The sequence below is a fragment of the Barbus barbus genome (genome assembly GCF_936440315.1).
Source record: "Barbus barbus genome assembly, chromosome: 34".
In the NCBI taxonomy this organism is placed as follows: Eukaryota; Metazoa; Chordata; class Actinopteri; order Cypriniformes; family Cyprinidae; genus Barbus; species Barbus barbus.
In genome coordinates, this window is record NC_136762.1 from 25558403 (window position 1) to 25583453 (window position 25051).

Genomic DNA, 25051 nt, shown 5'->3' on the forward strand with positions numbered 1-25051 from the left:
ACTGGAAACTGACCTCACATTGGACAGAGCTGTCACGATAGCCAGTCAGATTGAATCTGCTTCTGATTAGGCTAAATCCATTTCAAACTCCTGCCAAGTTACCGCCCCCGTACAAGCAGTGCAGCACATAGTAAAGCGCAGGAGAGGGAAACCATCACATGCGCCTCCTAATTCTGTTCACGGGGGGAAAAGGAAGTCCTGCTTCCGCTGTGGCTCGGAGGCACACTTAGCTGATGCTGCAACCTGCCCTGCTGCAGCTGCAACCTGCAGAAAGTGTAAGAAGACTGGACATTATGCTAAAGTGTGCCGATCCGCTCAGTCAGGCACGCGTGAGGCTCATGAAATTGAATTACCAGAGGTTACTGTTCTGTACACAGAATATCCAGCTCGCCCGCCCAGCATTACAAGTACAGTAACCATATCTACCTCTGCCGATCAAGCCTTGGTGGTGAATTTGGTGGTTGACACCGGGTCCTCTGTATCCATCTTGCCTTATAATACTTATGCGTGCCATTTCAGTAATGTTGCACTGTCACAACCAACAGCCAGGCTTGTGACTTATGCAAAAGCTCAAATTCCAGTAGTTGGGTGTTTGTCAGCAAACGTTTCGTTACATGACCACACAGTACCTGCTACGTTCTTCATTGTGGAAAAAGGCACACCACTAATGGGGAGGGACCTCATGTCTGCACTGCATGTGAGGATTGAGAACAATCAAGTACTGCCTTCTAATGCCCTTTCTTCCCTTGCTCCTCCTGTGCCAGTGTTACAGTGCACTGTTGCTGAGTTAACAGAGTTCGGATGTGCTAAAAACTTTGTACACCGTGTAAAACTGGATGAAACTGTCACACCTGTGCGCCAAAAACTTCGCCGCCTACAACTCTCTGTTCGCTGTGCTGTGTCAGAGGAGTTAAATCGCTTACAAGCAGCTGGGGTGATAGAACGCATAGATGCTTCCGCATGGGTTTCACCAATTGTTGTTACACAGAAAAAATCAGGGAAAATCAGAATGTGTGTTGACCTTAGAGAGCCAAATAAAGCTGTAATCGTGGACTCTTTTCCGTTGCCACACATGGAGGAACTGCTCGCTGCTCTTAAAGGTTCTGCTGTCTTCACTACTATTGATCTGACTAATGCTTACTACCAAGTACCACTGCACGAGGACAGGCGCGATCTCACGGCCTTTATTACCCATGATGGACTGTACCGATTTAGCTGTGTCCCCTATGGATTGGCTTCAGCGCCTGCAGCATTCCAGAAAATAATGGCCATCATCCTGGCTGGCTTGTCAGGGGTTGAAAATTATCTGGATGATATTATCGTTCACGGACGTGACATGGCTTCGCATGACAAAACACTTCAAGCGGTATTACAGCGCCAAGAAGCCGCTGGCTTACAACTCAATAAAGACAAGTGTCATTTCCGGCAAACCAGCCTGCTGTTTTTAGGACAGACGGTATCTGCCGAGGGCCTTCGTCCTGATGAGTCACGATTGCAGGCAATACTCGATGCCCCTGCACCTTCTGATGCATCTACTTTGCGCTCTTTACTTGGACTTATGTCGTGGTACAGTAAGTTCCTTCCTGATTTTGCCACTGTTGTAGCTCCAGTGCGCGCATGCTTACATGCTCCAAATGGATTCAGCTGGTCAAAAGAGGCTGAACAAAGTTTGACTGAAGTAAAACGGTTGCTAGCAAACAGCCCTTCTTTGGCGTTGTTTGACCCTGCAATGCACACCATTGTCTCCACAGACTCTTCCGACTATGGTCTGGGCGCCATACTTTCCCAGGTCGGCCCAGATGGCATTGAATCTTTGCTTCCCGCACGCTGTCGACTGCCGAGCGTAAATATGCCACAGTAGAAAAGGAAGCATTAGCATGTGTGTGGGCTGTTGAGAGGTGGCGTACTTATCTATGGGGCCGTCGTTTCACTCTATGTACAGATCACCAGGCTCTGACAACCCTGCTTACCACTAAAGGAGTTGGCCGTGCTGGACTTAGTGTAGCAAGGTGGTCTGCTCGCCTCATGTCATTTAATTATGATGTGGTATATCGTCCAGGTTCCCAAAATGCTCCTGCTGATTATCTGTCACGTGTGCCCTTACCTGCTTCTTCCACAGATAATGCTGTTGCTCAGGATGATGATGATGTGGATGAGGAATTTGTTGCTTTTCTGTCAGCCACCTGTAATTCTCTGTCTGCTGCTGATGTTGATGCTGCATGTGCTTCTTGTCCTGGACTAAACAAACTTCGTACACAGATTTCTAATGGTTGGCCTCCTTCACCCAAGGGACTGGATGTTGAACTGTTGCCGTACTATCAGCTGCGACTGGAACTGTCTGTTAAGGACAATTTTGTCTTCCGAGGCTCACGACTGATTGCACCTGTTGCTCTTCGCTCTACATTGGTCTCCATAGCGCACGAAGGACACCAAGGGGAGGTGCGAACTAAACAGCGACTCAGTGATCTCTATTGGTGGCCAGGGATGGACGCTCAAGTTCACGATGCTGTCCGTTCCTGTCATGTATGTCAACTTAATGACAAAACTGCGAAGTCACATCCTGCTCCTCTTCAGCCGGTGCCGCTGCCAGATGGACCATGGCAGAAAGTAGCTGTGGATATAGTCGGACCATTTGACACTGCTGCATCTGATTGCAGGTTTGCTATTACATTGATCGATTATAACAGCAAATGGCCTGAGGTCTCCTTTAGTCACACCGTCACTACGGACTCTGTGGTTTCCTTTCTGTCATCTGTATTCAGTCGCCATGGCAATCCACTGAGCATAGTTACTGACAACGGTGTTCAGTTTACATCTGCTGCCTTCGCTGCTTTTCTGGGAAAACGGAATATACGTCACCATCGTTCCTCTCTCTACTATCCAGCAGCTAATGGTGCTGTAGAGAGATTTAACCGTGTGCTCAAACACACTGTCCAAACAGCCATGCAGCAACATCTGCCGTGGAAACCTGTTGTAACTGACTTCTTGCAGGTGTACCGTGCCACTCCACATGCTGCAACTGGTACTTCACCTTTTCAACTCCTCTATGGCAGGCAAATGCACACAAGGCTGTCTATTCTGCCATCTCCTCCTGTGTCCTCACCCACTGATGTGACTGTTCGCCAAAGAGTTGCACAGCTGCAACAGAAAACAAAACGGTATACTGATGCCAAGCGCGGTGCGCGGTTCCTTGCTTCCAGGAGGGGGATAAAGTGAGAGTTCGGAACCATCTGCATGTTTCTAAGGGACACAGGAAGTTCACAGACCCTCTCAAAGTAAAAAGAAAACTGGGAGTGGGAACATATGTCCTGAGTGATGGGAAAACTTGGAATGCTTCCAATCTCACTGCATTCCCATGCACAACAACAACGCCTGCTGAGAATGCTGGACACTGTACCAATACTCATATCCTTAGACCTAAACGTAACACTCACAAACCTAGTTGGTTAAATTATTGTGTTCCTTAGATCTGATGTATTGCATGCACTGTGCCTACATTGCTTATGCTACCAAGTTGTGTTATCCTGACTCAGTAAGTTCTAATAATACAGAATTGTTACAATCTATACCACTACTGTTTTCAAATATGTTACAGTGTTATATAGAGTAGAGAGTTAAAGGTTGGTTAAATGCACAAGATGACTCTGCTTCAGATTAATAATTGATTGATTAAGCAATTAATCTTGCTGTCTGGTTACCCCAACGTATGTTCTTAAAAGGGGGGAAAATGTTGTGTTCATAAGTAGCATTGCACTTGACTACTATTTTGAAATACTAAGTCATGAGCTGTTGTATCGCGACAGATGTGATGTAATGACGTTGAGCGTGAGTTGAAGAGAACTGAGTAAACATGCTGAGTGTTCGCTACTACTGTCTCGTCTGCTTTACTTCCCAATTGTACGGCTAGATACCACAGTAAGGTGTAGAGGTTTTTTTATTACAATGAGCCTAATTTAATCAACCAATGCAAGTGTTTTCCAGGCTGTTGTGATGACGAAATCAGCTCTGTACATTAGACATATTAAATATATTAGATTTAAGCTGTGCCATTTTAGCCTATTCATCCTTTAAAGAAATAAGAAAACGTGTATTAGTAAAATGAAAGGCAACATTATTTTATGTAGATCCCCAAAACGGCTGTAAATTGCTTCGACATAATGTTACTTCCGGGTTTCCCGGTGTGGGGAAACACAAGAGGTGACGTAAATGATAGGGGCGTGGTTTCTGACATAAAGTTTTGACGTGGGCGTGGCTTATGATGTCACACTTGGATGTGGGCGGAGTTGGATGTCCACCGCAGGATGCAGCGAGCCCTACTTGGGAACTCTGCACAGTTTTAGCTCCAACCAGCTCCAAATCACACCTTCTTAGAAGTTTCTAGTGATCCTGAAGAGCTTGATTAGCTGGATCATGTGTGTTTGATTAGGGTTGGAGCTAAACTGTGCAGAGCTGTGGCCCTCCAGGAATTGAGTTTGAGACCGCAATGCATGATGGGAGCCATGGATGAGTTTTGATTGGCTACAACATGCTTTTTTGATGGTCACCTTTGTTTTGATTCTCACACTGATTCTTGATGTCTGTGTGTCTAAATTAAAGACAATTCTTAGGATTTTGATCAAAATAAGTTTTAAAAACATCTGTCTGATTATACTGAAAATGCCAGATCTTCTGTTGTTCATAGTGTTGGCATAACCAATAAAGAAAACCTAATTCAGTTATTCTGGTCACTACAGGATGATTATGTCAAAATATAATCATCGCCACCCAAAGTCTTTTGCTTTTTGCTTGTCTGGCTGCTATAATTTAGTTATAACAGCCAACAAAATGTAAAACTAAAAAGTCAAGGGCCCAACTAAAGTGAACACTGACTACTATAATGGTGACTTAAACATTGTGATTTTCTTCTTTGGTGATTCTGCTTGTTAACATCAGGTGTGTTCAATAATGGCCAATCATCACTCAATGAATCTCTTAATTACCTCATTGATTTTAACACCGCTTCAGTTTTACTTTTTCCATATAGACACTCTAGTTTCTTTGTCCATTATTGACTCATTATATAACATGGGTGTAGACATGATCAACTATCATATTTACATTTACATTTAGTCATTTAGCAGACACTTTTATCCAAAGCCATTTACAAACGAGGACAATGGAAGCAATCAAAGTCTTTTTTACACTCTGTAGTGTGGACCCATATAGACACGAGCGGTGTTAATTTGACACTGGGGATTTTGCTGTGTAGAGGACTCAAGCAACAGTTTGAAGTTAGAAATACTTTAATGATGTATTTGTTTCTTTCAAAGATCCAGCTATTTGCTTCACAATTCTTTATCTGATGAACTGAAGTGGTGTGGATTACTTGTGGATTATTGTGATGTTTTTATTTCTCTCATTCTGATGGCACCTATTCACTGCAGAGGATCCATTGGTGAGCAACTGATGTAATAATATTTTTTTCCAAATACGTTCCGGTAAAGAAACAAACTCATCTACATCGGATGGGCTGATGGTGAGTAAATTTCAGCAAATGTTCATTTTTTGAACAAATTTTTCCTTTAAAGGAATGCATCACTAGAAACATAAAAATATATTAATTCACCCTCATGCCATTTCAAGCCTATGACTTTCTGTCTTCCATGAAAAAAGGAATTATAAGCAAGTTTCTGATTTTGCGTTGCAGAAAAGAGACTTTCAGTGCCTTAAAAGAAGTTCATTTATGTGGGCAGAGGTGCATTTATTTTGATCTTTCACATACTTCCTAAAAAATTAACACAAAGCAGGCAACATAATTGGCAGACTTTGATGCTGTGGTGAGACAGAAGTGACAAAAAGGAAACAGCAAGAGGAAGTTAAAGACATACATACATAATAACTCATTTGAGATGGTACTGTACATGCCATTGTATTTTTGGCCTTTTTCTTGGAAGCTGCAATAGAGAAAAAAAAGAAGAATCTAATGCGGTTTAAAGGGCAGTCAGGCTTGGGAAATGCTGTGAGCCGGGCTTTACCTCATGTTATCCACATGAATGGCATAGTCTAATAGGTCAGATCATGCGCACTAACCACAAGGTCATATTTCTGACCTACCTTTTTCCATATGATTTAAACTAGTGATGTTCACACTGACTAGACAAAACATCACTGATAATTTAATAAGCAACTTCACATCCTGTATAAAATACTGCATATAAACACACAATATCAAAAATGTAATTAATCTTTTTCGGTGAAGTAGTTAGTCAGGTCACACTTTATTTTAAGGTGCAATTCTCACCATTAACAAACCATTAACTATGACATTTGCCTCAATTAAACTCCCAGTTAGCATCGTATTAATAGTTAATGCAGGTATTGGGTAGGATTAGGCATGTAGAATATGGTCATGCAGAATATGTGCTTTATAAGCACTAATAAACAGCCAATATTAATAATATGCATGTTTGTAAGCAACTAGTTAATAGTGAGAATTGGTCACATACCAAAGTGTTACTGATAGTAAATATTCAAGACATTTAGATAATAGAATTGAGTTTCTGTGCTGTATTTTCCCATGCATGTAGTCCCTTCTGATAATGTTTTTCTTATTATTGTGGTTTTCATCATCATTATAATGTGCATAACCCTGAAAGGCATACAATTTTAATATGACTAAACAGCACTTTTGTACTTGTTGCTCTAGTTTCTTTGTCCATTATTGACTCATTATATAACATGGGTATAGACATGATCAACTATCATATTTACATTTACATTTAGTCATTTAGCAGACGCTTTTATCCAAAGCGATTTACAAATGAGGACAATGGAAGCAATCAAAATCAATAAAAGAGCAATAACACACAAGTGCGATAACAAGTCTCAGTTAGCTTAACATAGTACATGTAGCAAGTTTTTTTTATTATATAATAAATAAAAAGAAAACAGATAGAATAGAAAAAGAATAGAGCAGGCTAGTATTAGAGGCCTTTTTTGCTTTTGTTAATTGTATAATAAATAAACAGAAAACAAATAGATAGAATACAAAAAGAAGCTAATGTTCTTTTTTTTAAAGAAAACAAGCAGTTTTTTTTTTTTAGAATAGAATTAGAATAGAGAGTTCTAGAGTTAGAGGGTCAAATAAAAATGGAAGAGATGTGTTTTTAGCCGATTCTTGATGATAGTTGGGCAGGTCATTCCACCAGGAGGGAACATTTGGAGTTAAAAGTCTGTGAAAAGTCAGATTTTGTGCCTCTTTGGGATGAACAATAAAGTGACATTCACTTGCAGAACGCAAGCTTCTAGAGGGCACATACGTCTGAAGTAATGAATTTAGGTAAAGGGGTCCAGATCCAGTGGTGGTTTTGCAGGCAAACATTATTATTTTTTTTGCCTTGAATTTTATGCAAGCAGTTATTGGAAGCCAGTGCAAATTGATAAACAGAGGTGTGATGTGCATTCTTTTTGGCTCATTAAAAAATAATCTTTCTGTCGCGTTCTGGATTAATTGTAAAGGTTTGATAGAAGTGGCTGGAAGACCTACCAAGAGAGCATTGCAATAGTCCAGCCTGGACAAAAAAAGAGCTTGAACAAGGAGTTGTGAAGCATGTTCCGAAAGAAAGGGCCTGATCTTCTTGATGCTGAATAAAGCAAATCTGCAGGACCGGGCAGTTTTACCAATGTGGTCTGAGAAAGTCAGCTGATCATCAATCACAACTCCAAGGTTTCTGGCTGTTTTTGAAAGAGTTATGGTTGATGTGCCTAACTGGATTGTGAAATTGTGATGAAACAATGGGTTTGCTGAAACCAAAAGTAGTTCTGTCTTAGCTAGGTTGAGTTGAAGGTGATGGTCCTTCATACAGCAAGAAATGTCACTTAGACAAGCTGAGATGCGAGCAGCTATCGTTGGATCATCAGGATGGAATGAGAGGTAGAGTTGAGTGTGATCATCATAGCAGTGATATGAAAAGCCATGTTTCTGAATGACAAAGCCTAGTGATACCATGTAGACAGAGAAGGGAAGTGGTCCAGGAACTGAGCCCTGAGGCACCCCAGTAGTTAGATGTTGCGACTTGGACACTTCACCTCTCCAAGATACATTAAAGGACCTATCTGAGAGGTAAGACTCAAACTACTGGAGTGCGGTTCCTGAGATGCCCTTTGCCAATAGGGTTGACAGGAGGATCTGGTGGTTAACTGTGTCAAAATCAGTGGACAGATCCAACAAGATAAGTATTGACGATCTGTAGTTTTCTAAAAAGATAGGTTAAGGGTGGGTTTCTTAAGTAGTGGGGTTGTACGAGTCTGTCTAAATTCTGAGGGAAAAACACCAGTGTGAAGGGATATGTTAATGATGTGAGTGAGTGCAGGTATAACTGTAGGAGAAATGGCTTGAAGGAGATGAGATGGGATAGGATCAAGTGGATCAAGTGACATGTAGAGGGGTATGTGTTGTGTCAGGAATCATGTTGAGGTTAAGAGTGAGGAGGAAGTGATCCGAGGTGTGCAGTGGAGTAACCAGCACAAGATCAGTGGAGCAGTGTCGTGTGTAAATAAGGTCCAGTTGGTTGCCTGATTTGTGAGAAGCCATAGTTAACACTCTCTTGAGATCAAAAGAGGCAAGAAGAGTGTGGACGTCTGCATCCTGAGGTTTATCTAGGTGGATGTTGAAGTCTCCAAGCATAACTAGGTGAGTACCATCCTCAGGAAAGTTTGAGAGCAGCACATCTAATTAATCCAATAAGTTACCTTGTGGTCCTGGAGGTCGATAAAATAGTGACTGAATGTGATTCAAAGGAGCTGTTAATACCCAGAGAAGGAATACATTTCCAATCATTAGAGATAAGCAGACCAGTACCTCCACCCCTTGCAGTCAAACAGGGAGTGTGGGAAAATGAGAAATTATTGGAGAGTGCTGCAGTAGTAGCAGTGTCCTCTGGTTTGATCCACGTCTCTGTCAGGGCCATGAGGTTTAGTCTTGAATGAATAGACATAGATGTAATGAAATCTGCTTTGTTTACTGCAGACTGACAATTCCAGAGACCAATAGAAAAAGAAAATAATGTATTAGCAGACATAGGCAAGGTGCGCAGGTTGTTAGGATTGCACTGCCTATAGTGTGTGATGCATGGTTTGCGAATGGTAGTAATAGTAGGGATATGGAAACACATAGTAAGAGTTGGTCATAAAAACTGAAACAGAACTGAAGCAAGGTGTAGAAAAGAAGATGAATCGAAAGCAATACTTATGTCCCTTGCCGGTGTCCCTGCACAGTGGAGTCGCACGGTCGAGTCGATGGTCTTTACACTCTTTGGTCTTCACAAGGGCTGCCGCGACCGCTGCCATGGTATTACTAACCTTTTTTATACCCGTTTGACAAAACGGAATTTGACTTCAGCTGAACACGCTTTACTGTTTATCACAAAAAAGAGCTAAGCAAGCGCATGACACTGACAAAGTATGCGATACAGTACGAGACCAAACGTAACTTCAGCATGTCTCAACACAGTAAACAAAACAAGCATTTCCTAGCAACAACAACTGTGCTAAACACTAATGAGACAAGAAGTAAATACACTTACGATCTGCTTTTAATGTCCGCTGATTGACTGCTTCTATCAAAGAGTATTTCTTTAATCTGTCTTTTGCTAGTGCTTGAACACACTTTAATGTTTATCATAACAAAGGGCTAAGCAAGCGCACAACACTGACAAGGTATGCGAGATAGTACAAGATCAAACGCAACATCAGCATGTCTCAACACAGTAAACAAAACAAGCATTTCCTAGCAACATATAGCATATTCTAAGGAACTCTTAGGAAATAATATTATTGCATTCCTAGAAACATGTCATCATGTCAAGGCAAAGGACTGTTCCTCTTGGGGAAAACAGCTAACCCAACCTTTGTTTCAGTTTCTACTGACTTCCCTACATTCAGCATTCAGCCTGAGTCCGGCCTGCACACCTGACGTGGTTCAGCACCAAGGACAGAAACCAGACTAAAACACATGTTTTAGACTGTAAAACACCACAATCAACCAACAAATCACAAGATTCAGCTGCTGTCACTTCACAACACGTGTGACTCATCTTTCTGTTAATCAAAACTTCAAATAGACAGTGACGCAATTTCCAGTAAACAAATGTTCACTTTCAGTTTACACAAGCACTAACTCAATCCTTTTCAAATTGCAGGGTTCGACTGAAATATAAATGATGTTTTATTAACAAAGTTCGGGAGGAGCACGTCAGCCTAATTAAACACAAGTGGCACACAATCAAGTTAATGAACACATGGATATAAATACAGCTGACATACCTCCACTCATTCGACGGTCTATCAGCATCCATCCACCACCCCTTCTCCACCAATATCACTAAAGTTCTCACCACACCATGGGGGATACTCTGGGTTCGGGCCATTCCCGAGCTCGGAGCCCTACCCCAGGACAGCACGCCAACTACGTATTACCATACTCGCCAAATACGCATTACGTTACTCATGCTAAATATATGCAAGTGTGAACTCGTGAAAGTGATGTTAAAAGCATTTATAAAATGTTAAAAGCATTTATAAAATATATACTTTGTATTGAATTATATTTAAATATAAAGCCTTAGTGCCACCAAAAGCTTAAATCTGCACTCATGTTCTGGAAAAGTCTTTGAGTCTGAGTGCCCAGTTTACTTCATCTGCCAGTTTCAGTTTCTGTATAACTATTTTCTCAATTTAAACAAAACTTTTAAAAAAATTTTTTGGAAGATCTGATGACAGGAAGGCTGTTGGCTTTATGAAGGCCACTTGAGAGCCATCACAGTTTTGCAATGTGCATGATGTCATGCATGGGCCTGTCATTTCTTCTTGTGGATACATTTATGTATTTATTTAGAAAAATGCTTTAGTCTTATGTATTACTATTTCCATTTTAGTAAAATAATCTGGTTTAATATGTTTTTGAAAGAAGACTCTTCTGCTCTCCAAGGCTGAATTTATTAAATAAAAAATACAGTAAAAACAGTAATACTGAGAAATAATATTGCAATTTAAAATAACTGTTTTCTATTTTAATTTAAATTTGAAATGCAAAATAATACATTCAACTTCAGTGTCACATGGTCCTTCCGAAATTCTTCTAATATGCTGATTTGCTGCTCAAGAAATATTTTGGATTGTTATCAATGTTGAGCTGCATTGCAATGTTAAGTTACAGTTGTACTGCATTTCAGGATTATTTGACAAATAAAAAATATTTTTTTAACATTATACATGTCTTTACTGTCACTTTTGATCAGTTTACAAAGAAAAAAAGGTATATTATATTTTTGGTTTTATTTTTATTTACTTGCTAGTCCTTACAAAGTGTCTGAATAATTTGACATTTGTCATTTGACCTGCATGTTTCAAGCTTTGTAAGTAATGCATGCAATTTTATATTTTCTGTTATATACTATTTATGTCTTGTTTTTCTGTCTATGGTCCACCAAAGGCAGAGCTTTTCCGACCTCCACAGTGACCAACATAAAAAAAAGGAAATTTTCCCAGTAAAGAGGAAAGTTGAGGAAGACAAATGCTGTCTTGATTCCAGGGGACTAAGAGGGTCAGAATCCAGCAGAGACAGAGGTCATCGCTGTCCTGAGAAAACACGCAAGAACTAATGCGGAGGTGCACTGCAAACAAGCTGAAGGAAATACTGAGAGGTCATTTGGCTTTATTTAGATGAATGCAATATGGTGAAGAGAATAACAATGTGAGATGAGGAACTTACGCATTTGAGCAGCAAAAAAAGAAAGAAAAGAAAAAATGATTTATACTCTCTACAGATTCTTCCAGAGTGTAACTAACTCCCACAGTGGCTCTAATATTCAAATTAATCTTTCTTCCCATTTCCATTTACCAAGCAAACAAATATTTTACTGCGTCATAAAACATTTGACAAACTCAAGATGAGGTAGCTGTTTTTAAGTGAAGTGACATTCAGCCAAGTATGGTGACCCATACTCGGAATTCGTGCTCTGCATTTAACCCATCCAACGTGCACACACACACCGTGAACACACACAGCAGTGAACACACACCCAGAGCAGTGGGTGTGTGTTCAGTGGGCAGCCATTTTATGCTGCAGCGCCCGGGGAGCAGTTGGGGGTTCGGTGCCTTGCTCAAGGGCACCTCAGTCGAGGGTGTATTGAGGGTGGAGAGAGCGCTGGACATTCACTCCCCCCACCTACAATTCCTGCCGGCCGGAGACTCGAACCTACAACCTTCGGATTACAAGTCCGACTCTCTAACCATTAGGCCACGACTTCCCCACACGGAAGTGGCCGGCAGTGTTCATCTGTAGAGTCTCAAGGTAGAGCGCTACGGAAAGTCTTGCTTTGTTTGAAGTAATTTGAAACTAGAAGTATCCCAAAAGTAGTTATACAGATATTATGAGAGTAAGAAGTAAATTAATCTGGCTCAAATTTTAATCAGGAGAGGTGCTAGCGAGCCATGGGTCGATAGGTCGCAGTCCTTTACAGCTCCCACAAAGATTAGTTGACATTTTGAAGGACTATATCTGTATAAAAAGTTTCATTCAAACTATAGTTAGCTTAAGTTTCCTAAATACTTCTTGGTGACAAGATGAAATCGAGTTCGAAGCAACAAACCTCAAGAGGGAAAAAGCAGTGTGAAGCAGGCCTCATTTCACCGAGCTCTCCTGACGACACTGCTCCACTGGAGGAGGTTTCGCAACGATCGACAGACGCTACTATTCTGGAGGATATTAACTCGTTACGTTCCGATCTATGAGCTACCAAGGTAGAAATGTGCCAGACGATCGACACTCTGATTGATGAAATGGCTTTTACTATTAGAGGGGAAATCTCCGCTCTTAAATCAGAAACCCAGGCGGCTATTCAGGTCTTGCAAGCTACGACAGCGCAACATGGCTCCACTCTTGCCGATCTTGAACAGTCGGCCACACATTCATCGGATGCTATAACCAACCTTCAGTCAGAGGTGAAACGCCTATGCTCAGAAGTGAACGCGTTGACAGATAAGTGCATGGACCTCTAAGAAAATTTGAAATTGGTGAAAATTTTGAGAGGTGGATAAGAATTCTCTATCATAAGCCATGCGCAAGGATTCTCACTAATATAATTATTTTTCCTCCTTTCAGTCTATATAGAGGTTCTAGACAGGGCTGCTCACTATCCCCTCTACTCTTCGTCTTGGCCCTTGACAGTCTATTCGCTCTAACACCAACATACATGGATATAGCACAAATAATACAGTAAGCAAAATATCATTATATGCTGATGATATCCTGTTATACACTCACCTAAAGGATTATTAGGAACACCATACTAATACTGTGTTTGACCCCCTTTCGCCTTCAGAACTGCCTTAATTCTACGTGGCATTGATTCAACAAGGTGCTGAAAGCATTCTTTAGAAATGTTGGCCCATATTGATAGGATAGCATCTTACAGTTGATGGAGGTTTGTGGGATACACATCCAGGGCACAAAGCTCCCGTTCCACCACATCCCAAAGATGCTCTATTGGGTTGAGATCTGGTGACTGTGGGGGCCATTTTAGTACAGTGAACTCATTGTCATGTTCAAGAAACCAATTTGAAATGATTCGAGCTTTGTGACATGGTGCACTATCCTGCTGGAAGTAGCCATCAGAGGATGGGTACATGGTGGTCATAAAGGGATGGACGTGGTCAGAAACAATGCTCAGGTAGGCCGTGGCATTTAAACGATGCCCAATTGGCACTAAGGGGCCTAAAGTGTGCCAAGAAAACATTCCCCACACCATTACACCACCACCACCAGCCTGCACAGTGGTAACAAGGCATGATGATCCATGTTCTCATTCTGTTTAAGCCAAATTCTGACTCTACCATCTGAATGTCTCAACAGAAATCGAGACTCATCAGACTAGGCAACATTTTTCCAGTCTTCAACCGTCCAATTTTGGTGAGCTCGTGCAAATTGTAGCCTCTTTTTCCTATTTGTAGTGGAGATGAGTGGTACCCGGTGGGGTCTTCTGCTGTTGTAGCCCATCCGCCTCAAGGTTGTGCGTGTTGTGGCTTCACAAATGCTTTGCTGCATACCTCGGTTGTAACGAGTGGTTATTTCAGTCAAAGTTGCTCTTCTATCAGCTTGAATCAGTCGGCCCATTCTCCTCTGACCTCTAGCATCAACAAGGCATTTTCGCCCTACAGGACTGCCGCATACTGGATGTTTTTCCCTTTTCACACCATTCTTTGTAAACCCTAGAAATGGTTGTGCGTGAAAATCCCAGTAACTGAGCAGATTGTGAAATACTCAGACCGGCCCGTCTGGCACCAACAACCATGCCACGCTCAAAATTGCTTAAATCACCTTTCTTTCCCATTCTGACATTCAGTTTGGAGTTCAGGAGATTGTCTTGACCAGGACCACACCCCTAAATGCATTGAAGCAACTGCCATGTGATTGGTTGATTAGATAATTGCATTAATGAGAAATTGAACAGGTGTTCCTAATAATCCTTTAGGTGAGTGTATATCACTAAACCCCAGTCTACTATTAGAAATGGTCTGTCATTACAGTACATTTTCAGGTTACAGGGTCAACTGGTCTAAAAGTCAGAGATATTTCTGTTCTCCAAACCTTCCCATTTAAAATAACGCAATATAAACTTACATATTTAGGAATTGATGTCACAAAAGATTTTCAGTCATTATTTATAGCTAATTTCCCCCCTTTAGTGACTAAACTGCAAAATAATATTCAGTTCTGGCGATCCCTGCCCATTTCTTTAATAGGAAGGGTTAATATTATTAAAATGATCTTTCTCCCACAAATTCTTAATCTTTTTCAAAACATCCCAATATTCTTACCGAAGACTTTTTTTAAACAACTAGATTCCATTATTATACCCTTTTTGTGGTATTACAAAGGCCATAGAATGAGTAAAGCACACCTTTGCAAACCGAAAGCTGATGGTGCAATGACACTTCCAAATTTTGCCCTTTACTACTTTGCCCTTTACTACCCACTTCTTGTGATATTTTGAATTTCTGATAAAATCATGCCACTTAAACAACAATTGCTGTCCTATGGACTTATTATGGAAAAGAAACTTATCCTAAGGGTTTGGAAAATGACAGAAACCCCATCAGCTAAACTTTGGTTGGAAGAAATGATTAAGGTACTACATCTGGAAAAAATTTGATTCCTGTTGGTAAATAGATTGGATAACTTTGAAAAAGATTTGGTCTCCTCTTCTCTTATATTTTGATAATGCAGGCTGAGTAATCATGCGGTGCTGACCGCACCATTAGTGTGGCAGGGTGGGGAAGGAGATAAGGGGTTGTTTTGTTTTGTTCCATACGTTTGTTGTGCTTGTATGTTTAGTTATTTTTTTTATGTGTTATTTAGTTTAGTTTAGCTTTGTTTTTCTTTCTAGTTTTGTTTTATTTTATTTTATGTATGTAACTGAAATCATGGCATGTAACAATAACTATTGGATTGTTTCATTGAATACCTTAATAAAAAGAGTTAAATACAAATTTTAATCATGATTTTCATTCTTCTCAATATAGCAAAGAGGGTATGTGGTTTCGCGATTCTCAGAGTAGAAAAGCGAAATGAGACGTGTTTTTTCTCTTAGGTTTTAGAACAGCATGTAACAAAATCTATTGAACAACTGACCACAGAGAAAAATATTATAAAAGAGTATACTAATGAAAAAAGTGAATGAATAAATGAATAATGTGGACTAAATAAATAATGTGATACGTGGACTAAAACATGAACATTATTTCTGGTGAGACTGTCAAAGTAGGGGTGAGAACCAGAAGGGCATTGACATTTTTGGTGAAATTGATATATATATATATATATATATATATATATATATATATATTAGGGCCGGGACTTTAACGCGTTAATTTAGATTAATTAATTACACAAAAATAACGCGTTACATTTTAATCGCACTTATTTTTGCACCGCGGAACGTTTCTCATTGGATGAGTTTCGGCGGACCGATTATACTGGAGCACCAACTAGCGTTCAGACTTGCGTTCTCGTGGGCTGTGTCCAAATTCAGGGTCTGCATCCTTCGGAGTACTCATTTGAAGGATGTTACGTCACAGCGCCGCGACGAAGGCTGTCCAAATTCGTAGGATCCTTCAAATGCGGCCCACAAATACGTCCTCCTTTTCCCCGAATTGGAAGGATGGGTGTGGTGGATCCTTTCCCGTCCTACCTATCCCATAATTCTTTTCGGCAGAGCGTAATGGCGGACGAAGCGAGCGGTAGCGGAGTGGGAGAGGAGTTTCTCTGACAAAACAAGCTAAAGTTTATGCTTCGGCTCAATGAATTTGTAGGAGAAATTAGTAGAATACTTAAAAACAAATAAAAATAGGCTATAATGGCTTACCTGGATGTGACTGTCTTGTAGTCTGATATAAAAAACTCTCCGACAACGAGCAAAGAAAGTATTTAATTTATTTAATTGCTTTATTTCTTCCAAAATAATTAAAATGAGGAGAATAACTCTTTGTTTGTCCATTTTCCCGCTTCTTGCTTGGCGCTGTCACGGTTGCTAGGCGACAGGATATGAGTAACGGGTAAGGGAGGGAACTGAAAGAAGGGTAGGCTGTCCAAATTCACAAACACCGACTTCCGGGTTTTGCAGACGTCGGAGGATCCCTCCTCCTTCAACCGGGTAGGAAGGATCCTAAGGAGGATGCAGACCCTGAATTTGGACACAGCCGTGGAGACCGGTCTTGCCAAGCTTCCTTGGAAGAACGAACTCGGAAGGACAGAGAACTCAGAACGCACACTTATGAGAATTGAGATGTACTGCATTCCTGCTTAACTGACCGCATAGTCTCAGCATAAGAAACGGCCAATGAACAATCAATATTACAAAATGTCATAACTTATTAAAACATTTCATACTATTATAGATATTACTTTCATATAATTGTATTGTTTTATTTTACAGCGTTATATGTTTTACTGTTAAGATTCATTTTAATATGCCAATAAAAATGCAAACTTTCTCCGGGTCTTATAACTTTATTAAAATTAACCAAAACAAAACGATAAATGTTTACTTTCAACTTGAAGAGCTGTTAAGTATTTGTGAGAGCGACTTTAAAGCTTACAGGCTTCCGTACACCGGCCACCCACAGCGTTTTCTGGGATTTCTAACGGCTCGATTCTCTCAAGTCTGCACTCGATGCATCCTCAGTTTCAAGAACATATCTGGGCACTTTCATGCATCCTCTGTACTTGCGTTCTTGAGAATTGGAACTGAACTTCGACGGTTAATGATGGCGTAGAACGAGAACACAAGGACGCAAGATCGCTGAAGAACGCATATTGAGAAACAGCCAAAAACAAACCACAGTGAACATGGACAAAGAAGCTGATGAGACCGCTTTGGTTGGCCCTGTGGATGGGAAATTTAAAAATCCATATAAAAAAACTTACTTCTCACTGTTCTCAGGTCAAATATTTATATGCGATTAAAATGCGATTAATTTCGATTAATTAATTACAAAGCCTCTAATTAATTAGATTAATTTTTTTAATCGAGTCCCGACCCTAATATATATATATATATATACATATCAAATGAAAAATCTTAATGAGCTCTTTCACTGTAAAACCCAACAAGTTAGGGTAACTCAAACCGTTTGAGTAAACCAATCGCCTTGGCTTAAACCATGTAAGTTTTAAAACTTACAGTTAAGTGCTGATTGAGCATTAGTGATGAACACCTGCTGTTAACAAACAGAATCACTGAAGAAAAGAGAAACAGAAGAACTACTACAACTGACTTCAGACACAGCCTTTTAGATGTAATCAACTGAAATAAAATACATTAAATCTCTCAAGATCTGATTAAACAACCCCACAAACAGCATCACCTGCTCCATAACCAGACTGACTTTATTTCTGTCAGACATCTACAGAAGTTCTTATTGAGAATTAACTAAGGTTTAGATGTTGATTTATTGTTTCATTTGAAGTAACCATGTTAGAGATCAGTGTCTGCTTTAGTTGGGCTCTTGACCCTTTTGTGTTAGTTTCTTTTTTTTTCTTCCTCTGGCTGTTTCATGTGTTCCTGAAACATATTTATTATAACTCAAAAGCCCAGAGAAAATGATCAGTAGTTGGTTATTATGTATATTTGATGTCAATCATCTATTAGTGATCTAATCTCATTGAGAGTGAACATAGACTCATTGTGTGCTTAATCTATGGTTAAATGGATGTTGTATTGATTATAGTAAAAGTGATTCTAAATAAAGTCAGTCTGGTTATTAACAAGTGGAGCTGGTGATGCTGTTTGTGGGGTTGTTTAGATCTTGAGATGTCATGTATTTTATTTCAGTTGATTTTATCTAAGGCTGTGACTAAAGTTAGTTGTTGTTCTTGTGTTTCTCTTTCTTCAGTGATTCTGTTTGTTAACAGCAGGTGTTCATCACTAATGCTCAATCAGCACTTAATTAATCACTTAATTACTTAACTGCAATGTATGTCTTCTTTTTCTGAACTCAACTGAATTAAGTTAAGAGTACTCATAACTGATAGTTTTAAAAACTTAAATGGTTTAAGGCATTCAGTTTCCTCAAATTGTTTGAGTGACCATGACTTGTCGGATTTTACAGTGATATACTGCCAAAAGTACTGTCATGTGTCAGTGTACAAATTTTTATTATAAACAATTGAAATCAGTACACAAGGTCAGATCAAACTATGGTAATTTTTTTGTTTTGGCTCTCCTGTAAAGTTGGTGAAATGTCACTTACGCCTTTCTGTTTCTCAACCCTCGATATATAGTATATTGCATATAGATAAAGAAACAAAATGTTACAAAATGTTGTTTCTCTTTCAAGTGTATTTAATACATGAAGATTCTGCTGTTTAATATAAGCCATACAGTACATGGACTCCTTTACTGTGGTTTTCCCATTTCCCATTCCTTCAAAATTTACATCAAATAATCTTATTTCCTTTATTTGAGTATATATTCCAATTTGAACTGTGATGATGCACAAGGAATATTTAAATCCAGCATCCAGCAAAAAAAAAAAAAAGTTTTAAAAAAAAGTAACCAAAATATATTTTAAATATATGCTGTAAACCGTAAATCTCTATGAAATATATATTTGAAATAGAAAATATACTTAGTTTCAACCCTCATATACCAAAATATATTTCAAAATAGTTTTCCGGGCAAGAAAATGCATTTCCAGTCTTACAGTAGCCTACATTTAGACTAAATACAAATGTTGATGGAATTGCCAAGAGATCAAAACTACATTGTGATTAAACAATAATGATCTATTTTATAACTGAATTTCATTCAAACATATATGTTCATTCGTGTTATATACAACAAATAGAGTTTTTATTCAAATATGACATACATAAATCCCAATCTCTCTGAAGAATCTGGCTATTGCCGACTTGTTTGTGTGCTTGTGTTTGATATTACGCATCGCTAAATATGCTAGAAATTCAATGGAAATAACAAACAGGTATGGATGTTCATCCTTTTCTGGTAAAAAAAATAAAAAAATAACTTGATTTTCAATTAAATTGTGACAGCTTAATGTAACATTTCTGACAAGCTAAATATGTCAGTCTCTGAGTGACATGCATATTTATGCCATGAAATAAATTAATGTTTACTCTGTGAAATAAGTATAATGAACTGCGCAAAAATAATTTAAAATGTCTCCAGCACGTTTTATAATACCCAGAAATCAGTCATAGTTCCTCCCTCATGCACGTTATCACATTCGTCAAAAACCATTAATACAACACATGGGCATCAGTCACTTCATTGAATACTGAAAAATAAATAATTATTAACTTATGATCCATCTGTTTTCAAATCTACATCATTTGAATATCACAACATCAATGTCTGTCAAAAAATAACATGCATTATACACTGTTACCTGGAAAACCCACTCTACCGGATGTTTTGATGATGTCATTGCCAGTTTTGGGCGTAATGCAACACAAGTAATGCGAGTTACGTAACCAGATTACTGTTTTCAACTAACTAATAAATTAACGCATATCTTTTTAATTCACAAGAAAATATGTTACTTTTTCAAATACGTAACACCAGTTACTTTGTTTTCCTATTTTGTAGATTTTATATATTTAACTGACAGATCTTTGACAGCTATTTGAGAAAATATAATTTTCAAGCAAGCCTTGCCCAGGTGAGAAAAAAGTAACGCGGAAGTAATGTAACTAGTAACTAAATGCTAAACTAAACTAATGCAATTAGTTACTTTTTAGGGAGTAATGCAATTTTGTAATGTATTACTATGGTTTAACACTGCATAACAGGGTTCAACAGAAAATAAGAGCCAAAAAGACAAACTCAGCATTGTCAAATAAATAAATAAATAAATAAATAAAAAGTAACAGCAGATTTTAATTGTATTATTGTTTTATATGCACTGATAGAATGTATAGCTTAAATGCAATGTTAGTTGCTTTGGATAAAAGTGTCTGTTTGGTTAAAAGCTTATTGAAATTATCAGTAGCAAGTCATAGAGACACAAACAGCATTGCTTCCTGAGGATGGCCCTAGTAAATTACATTTCCTCACCACTAGCAGCACCAAACTGAATTGCAAAAATAATATCTGTATACAAAAAATATGATCATGATCATGCTCTTCAGTATCTTTTGACAATGATCCATATTGTGCTTCAATGGAACCAAGAACATCTCACCGTTTGTACAGAGTTCACATGATCAAATTTACTTAGTGACAGATAAATATATATATATAAAAAAAAAAATCTTCATTATTAATAAAAAATAATAATAATAACATAAAAAGCATTATGATGCTTCTTTATTAATGTCTCATATTATAAATAATAATAATAAACCAGGAAAACCCTTCAGACAACTGGTAAATGTTATCAAGTGTTTATGTTTGTAAATGTTTGTGTGTTCTGTTCTTTTTATCCTGTAATTTATTTTATTGGATTTGAATGTATTTGCAAAACTGATTGGCAAAGTATTTAAATTTAAAGTTACTTAAGTTATAGTGTTTAAAGTAAAAGTAGGCACTTTAAGTTAAAATCAGATATGCTATTGTACATTTTGTATACATCACTTTTGATCAATTTATTGCAATCTTGCTGAATAAAATTTAAACTTACATTCATTGTAGCATCATGAGTCCCAGGGAAATGTTAATTCATTCTTGTGTGTAATTGTGCGTATATGAATGTGCTGACAATAAAGCTCTTTTGAATTTAGAAACGTCTGAGTCAAAGTTGATGCTTTATTGAAACACAACTGGGACCCTATTGACTAATGAACAATGAAAGAGCAACCACATTGTCCTGTGGGTTATGATGGTGCACAGGGAGGAGGAAGCTGTTTGGGTACAGACATGAGTGGTAGCAAACTCCTGCAGTGCTGAGCAAGTGTTCACCCACAAGCCAAACCCAGCCACTCTTTAGTTCCTGTATGAAAGTCAACGCACCTTCCTCTGAAATATCATGTGAGGCTCATCCCAACATGCTGCTTCTTATTCTGTGTCATGATACAAGCTGACTCAACTCTTCAAGTAAGTTTTTTTTTTTATCATGGAAAACTTTGTAATAATGCTATTATATATTTTTTCTAATATCAGGATATGTGATAAAGTTACTTTAAGGGATTTACAATTTTGCTACAAATAGCACGATGTTATTTCTAAAGACATTCCCAAATGGTCATTTTGATTAAAATCTGAAACATAGCCAGCAGAAAGAAAAAGAAATGATGTTATTTCCTTTATTTGAGTATATATTCCAATATGAATGCACAAAGAATATTTAAAACATTGTCCACAATTTACATGGACATAAGAAAACATGAAAACACAAAGAGACATTAAACAGAATGTTTATTGAATGTGCACCTGTAGTGTACTTAACATTTTAAAAGTTGATACTATTGGGATATTATATTATTACTAAAAATAGATAATATTACTAAAATACTTAAGTGCATTTTATTTTGATCTAATTATGTAAAGTACTTAATTATATATTATTTTAACTGTGGTGGGTTATTCTGTATTACATTTAAAGTTAAATTATTTGAAAAGTACTAACTGCAACTGCAACATTACAAATGTGTAATTAAAAATACATTTAAATACATGACATATGCTTTGACCTAATTTCTATTGAAACGTCTATTCTAGTTTACCATAAATGCTCGTCAGAACTAATGATGAAATTACATAGAAAAATGTACTTAAAGGGATACTCCACCCCAAAATGAAAATTTTGTCATTAATCACTTACCCCCATGTCGTTCCAAACCCTTAAAAGTTTTGTTCGTCTTCGGAGCACAATTTAAGATATTTTAGATGAAAACCGGGAGGCTTGTGACTCTTCCATTGACTGCCAAGTAGTTATCACTGTCAAGGCCCAGAAAAGTATGAAAAGCACAAATATCTTAAATATGATTAATGATTATCACTGATTAATGACAACATTTTCATTTTGGGGTGTAGTAACCCTTTAAGTGCTGCTTAAGTAGGTCAAAAAAGCACTCTAAAGGTAATCTAAATGCAAATAATATAAATTTAAACTAATATATGTTCATGTTATGGCTATTATATGTAATTAAGAGTTTGAAAACATTACATTCAATTTACAATTAAGTATGCTGTTTTTAAGTATATTAATTCCATACTAAATACACTTTTTTAAATATGCTAAAGTGGACGTCAGAGATAATCTGAAGCAGAAATAAAAGATTAAAAATGCAAGGACTATAAATGACACTTTTCGTTTCTGAACATCAGTAAAAAAAGTCTAGCAGAAGTTACAACATTGAATCCTTTCGCAATATTTTCTGATATCATCAAAGCTAAATAAGTTCTTTCATTTTCCATTTTAGATATGGACTACATCAATACTACACAGACAAAAAACAGCACGGACGTCAGCAGCGTGTTCACACATCAGGTTCTGCCTGTGCTCTACACCATTATCTTCGCTTGTGCCTTCATTCTCAACGGACTCACCGCTTGGATCTTCTTCAGGGTTCCCACCTCCTCAGCCTTAGTAGTTTACCTAAAAAACATGGTGGTGGTAGACATTCTGATGTTGTTTAGCTACCCGTGGCGTGTAGTGGGCGACCTCGGTTACGGCGGCTTGCAGTTGAAGCTGACAGTTTGCCGCTACACAGCTGTACTTTTCTACCTCAGCATGTACACAGGAATAACCTTCATGGGCCTCATCAGCTTGGAACGCTACTCCAAAATTGTGCGCAGTACCTCCAGTGTGTCTTCTTTTCTGCGGCGTGTATCGGTAGCGAAGGCTCTCGCTCTGCTAACTTGGGGTGTCATGATGTTCTTCATGCTGCCGAACACCATATTAACCAACCAGCCGATGCCTAAGGTTTTCTCCTGCATGGCCCTGAAGAGCGACCTGGGTCGGCGCTGGCACGAAGTTTCAGCCCACTTCAGCGTTGGAATCTTCTGGGTGGCGTTCCTGCTGATGGTGTTTTGCTACACTTCCATCGCTTGTCACGTTTACCGCTCTTACAAGCGCATCCAGCAGAACAGCAGCGAGGCGAGACGGCGGTCAAATCGAAGCATCTTTAGCTTGCTGGCTGTGTTTGTCTTCTGCTTTTTTCCGTACCACGTTTGTCGCGTGCCCTACACACTTAGCCAAAGCCACAAGGATGATTTTAGTGCCTACAACCACTTCATTCTCTTCCAGGTCAAAGAAGCTACGCTCTTCCTGTCCGCCCTTAATGTGTGTCTGGATCCTGTCATCTACTTTTTCATGTGCAGGACATATAGAGAGTCACTTTTGAAGAAGATGTCATCAGTAAACTGCGAAACCAGGCGGCCTTCAAAAGACACTGGGCTCAGTATCAGCAATCTGTAAAGACTGAGCAACAAAACAAAACGAGCATTAGCCATTTGCAAGATGGAAAATATATTTTGATTCAAACCACATGCTTAGCTGTGGTTTCCTTGCATGTGAAAATGCAGCATAAAGAGAGGAAGCGGAAGAAGGTCACAACGAAGTGGTGTTTTCCAAAAAAGGCCCTTTACTGAAGAAAATTGAATTACTGAAGAAAAGTCAACTCTTAACTGGAGTTCACCTATAAATAGAAATTCTGACATAATTTAAAATCTTGTACTAAAATTAAATGTCGCTGCGGTTTTCACAGCGGTGTTACTGAAGAACCATTTTTGGTTCCCTAATGAACATTTTAATGAACCTTTCTAAAACGAAGCAATTTTCTTATTGTGATGAACATTTTAAAAAACCTTTTGCACTATAAAGAACCTTTTGTGTATATACGCAATCCAAGGATGTTAAAGGTTCGTCATAGAAACATAGATGTGTGTGTACTTCCTTCTATGGAATATAAATAGTGACACTTTGAAGACTATTCAAGACACTCTTCTGTACATTAAAAGTGAATGAGAACTGAGAGCGGCAAACTCCAAAATGACAAAGATGCAACATTAACTTAAGTCCATATGACAACATAACAGTCCGAAATTCACAGAAAATCTTTCAGCATGCAGATTTAAAAATCAAATATGGCCTCATTACAGGATGACGGCATCATTATAGGAAGTCTGACGTGATTATATGTGGACATGAGATCAATGCTGTTGGAGAGACAGCATGTGTTTAGATATAACACTTGATTAATGTAGAAACCATTTCCATTGGTTTTACCCTGTGTGAGGCTGTACAGCCCATAATTCATTTTCTCACACACTCACATTATCGTTTGACACACATATTTTTCTAGTTTCTCAAACATTCACCTTTCACTTACATACATATGAAGTCTCTCTCTTTCTCTCTCTCTCTCTCTCTCTCTCTCTCTCTCTCACTCACACACACACACACTCCATTCACATATACACTTTACTTTTCAACACATAATTGTATCTGTGTGTCTGTAAATGTAAATGTATGTCTGACTTTCAGCCACATTTACACTTTCACACACTTCTTACATACCTACATTCTAACTCATGTAAGTGTAGGGGAT

General features: G+C 38.5%; 1 protein-coding gene across 1 annotated transcript; it reads left to right on the forward strand.

Annotated features, from left to right (window-relative positions):
* Positions 1-21549: 21549 nt before the first annotated feature.
* LOC306854192 (P2Y purinoceptor 14-like) lies at positions 21550-24431 on the forward strand. The gene is made up of 2 exons (XM_079392015.1): positions 21550-21593; positions 22922-24431. The coding sequence occupies exon 2, from the start codon at positions 22924-22926 to the stop codon at positions 23917-23919; it is 996 nt and encodes a 331-aa protein (XP_079248141.1). The 5' UTR covers positions 21550-21593; positions 22922-22923; the 3' UTR covers positions 23920-24431.
* The last annotated feature ends 620 nt before the right edge of the window (positions 24432-25051 follow it).

Coding starts and splice junctions, on each gene's coding strand:
- LOC306854192 (XM_079392015.1), top strand. CDS start 22,924: ATGGACTACATCAATACTACACAGACAAAAAACAGCACGGACGTCAGC.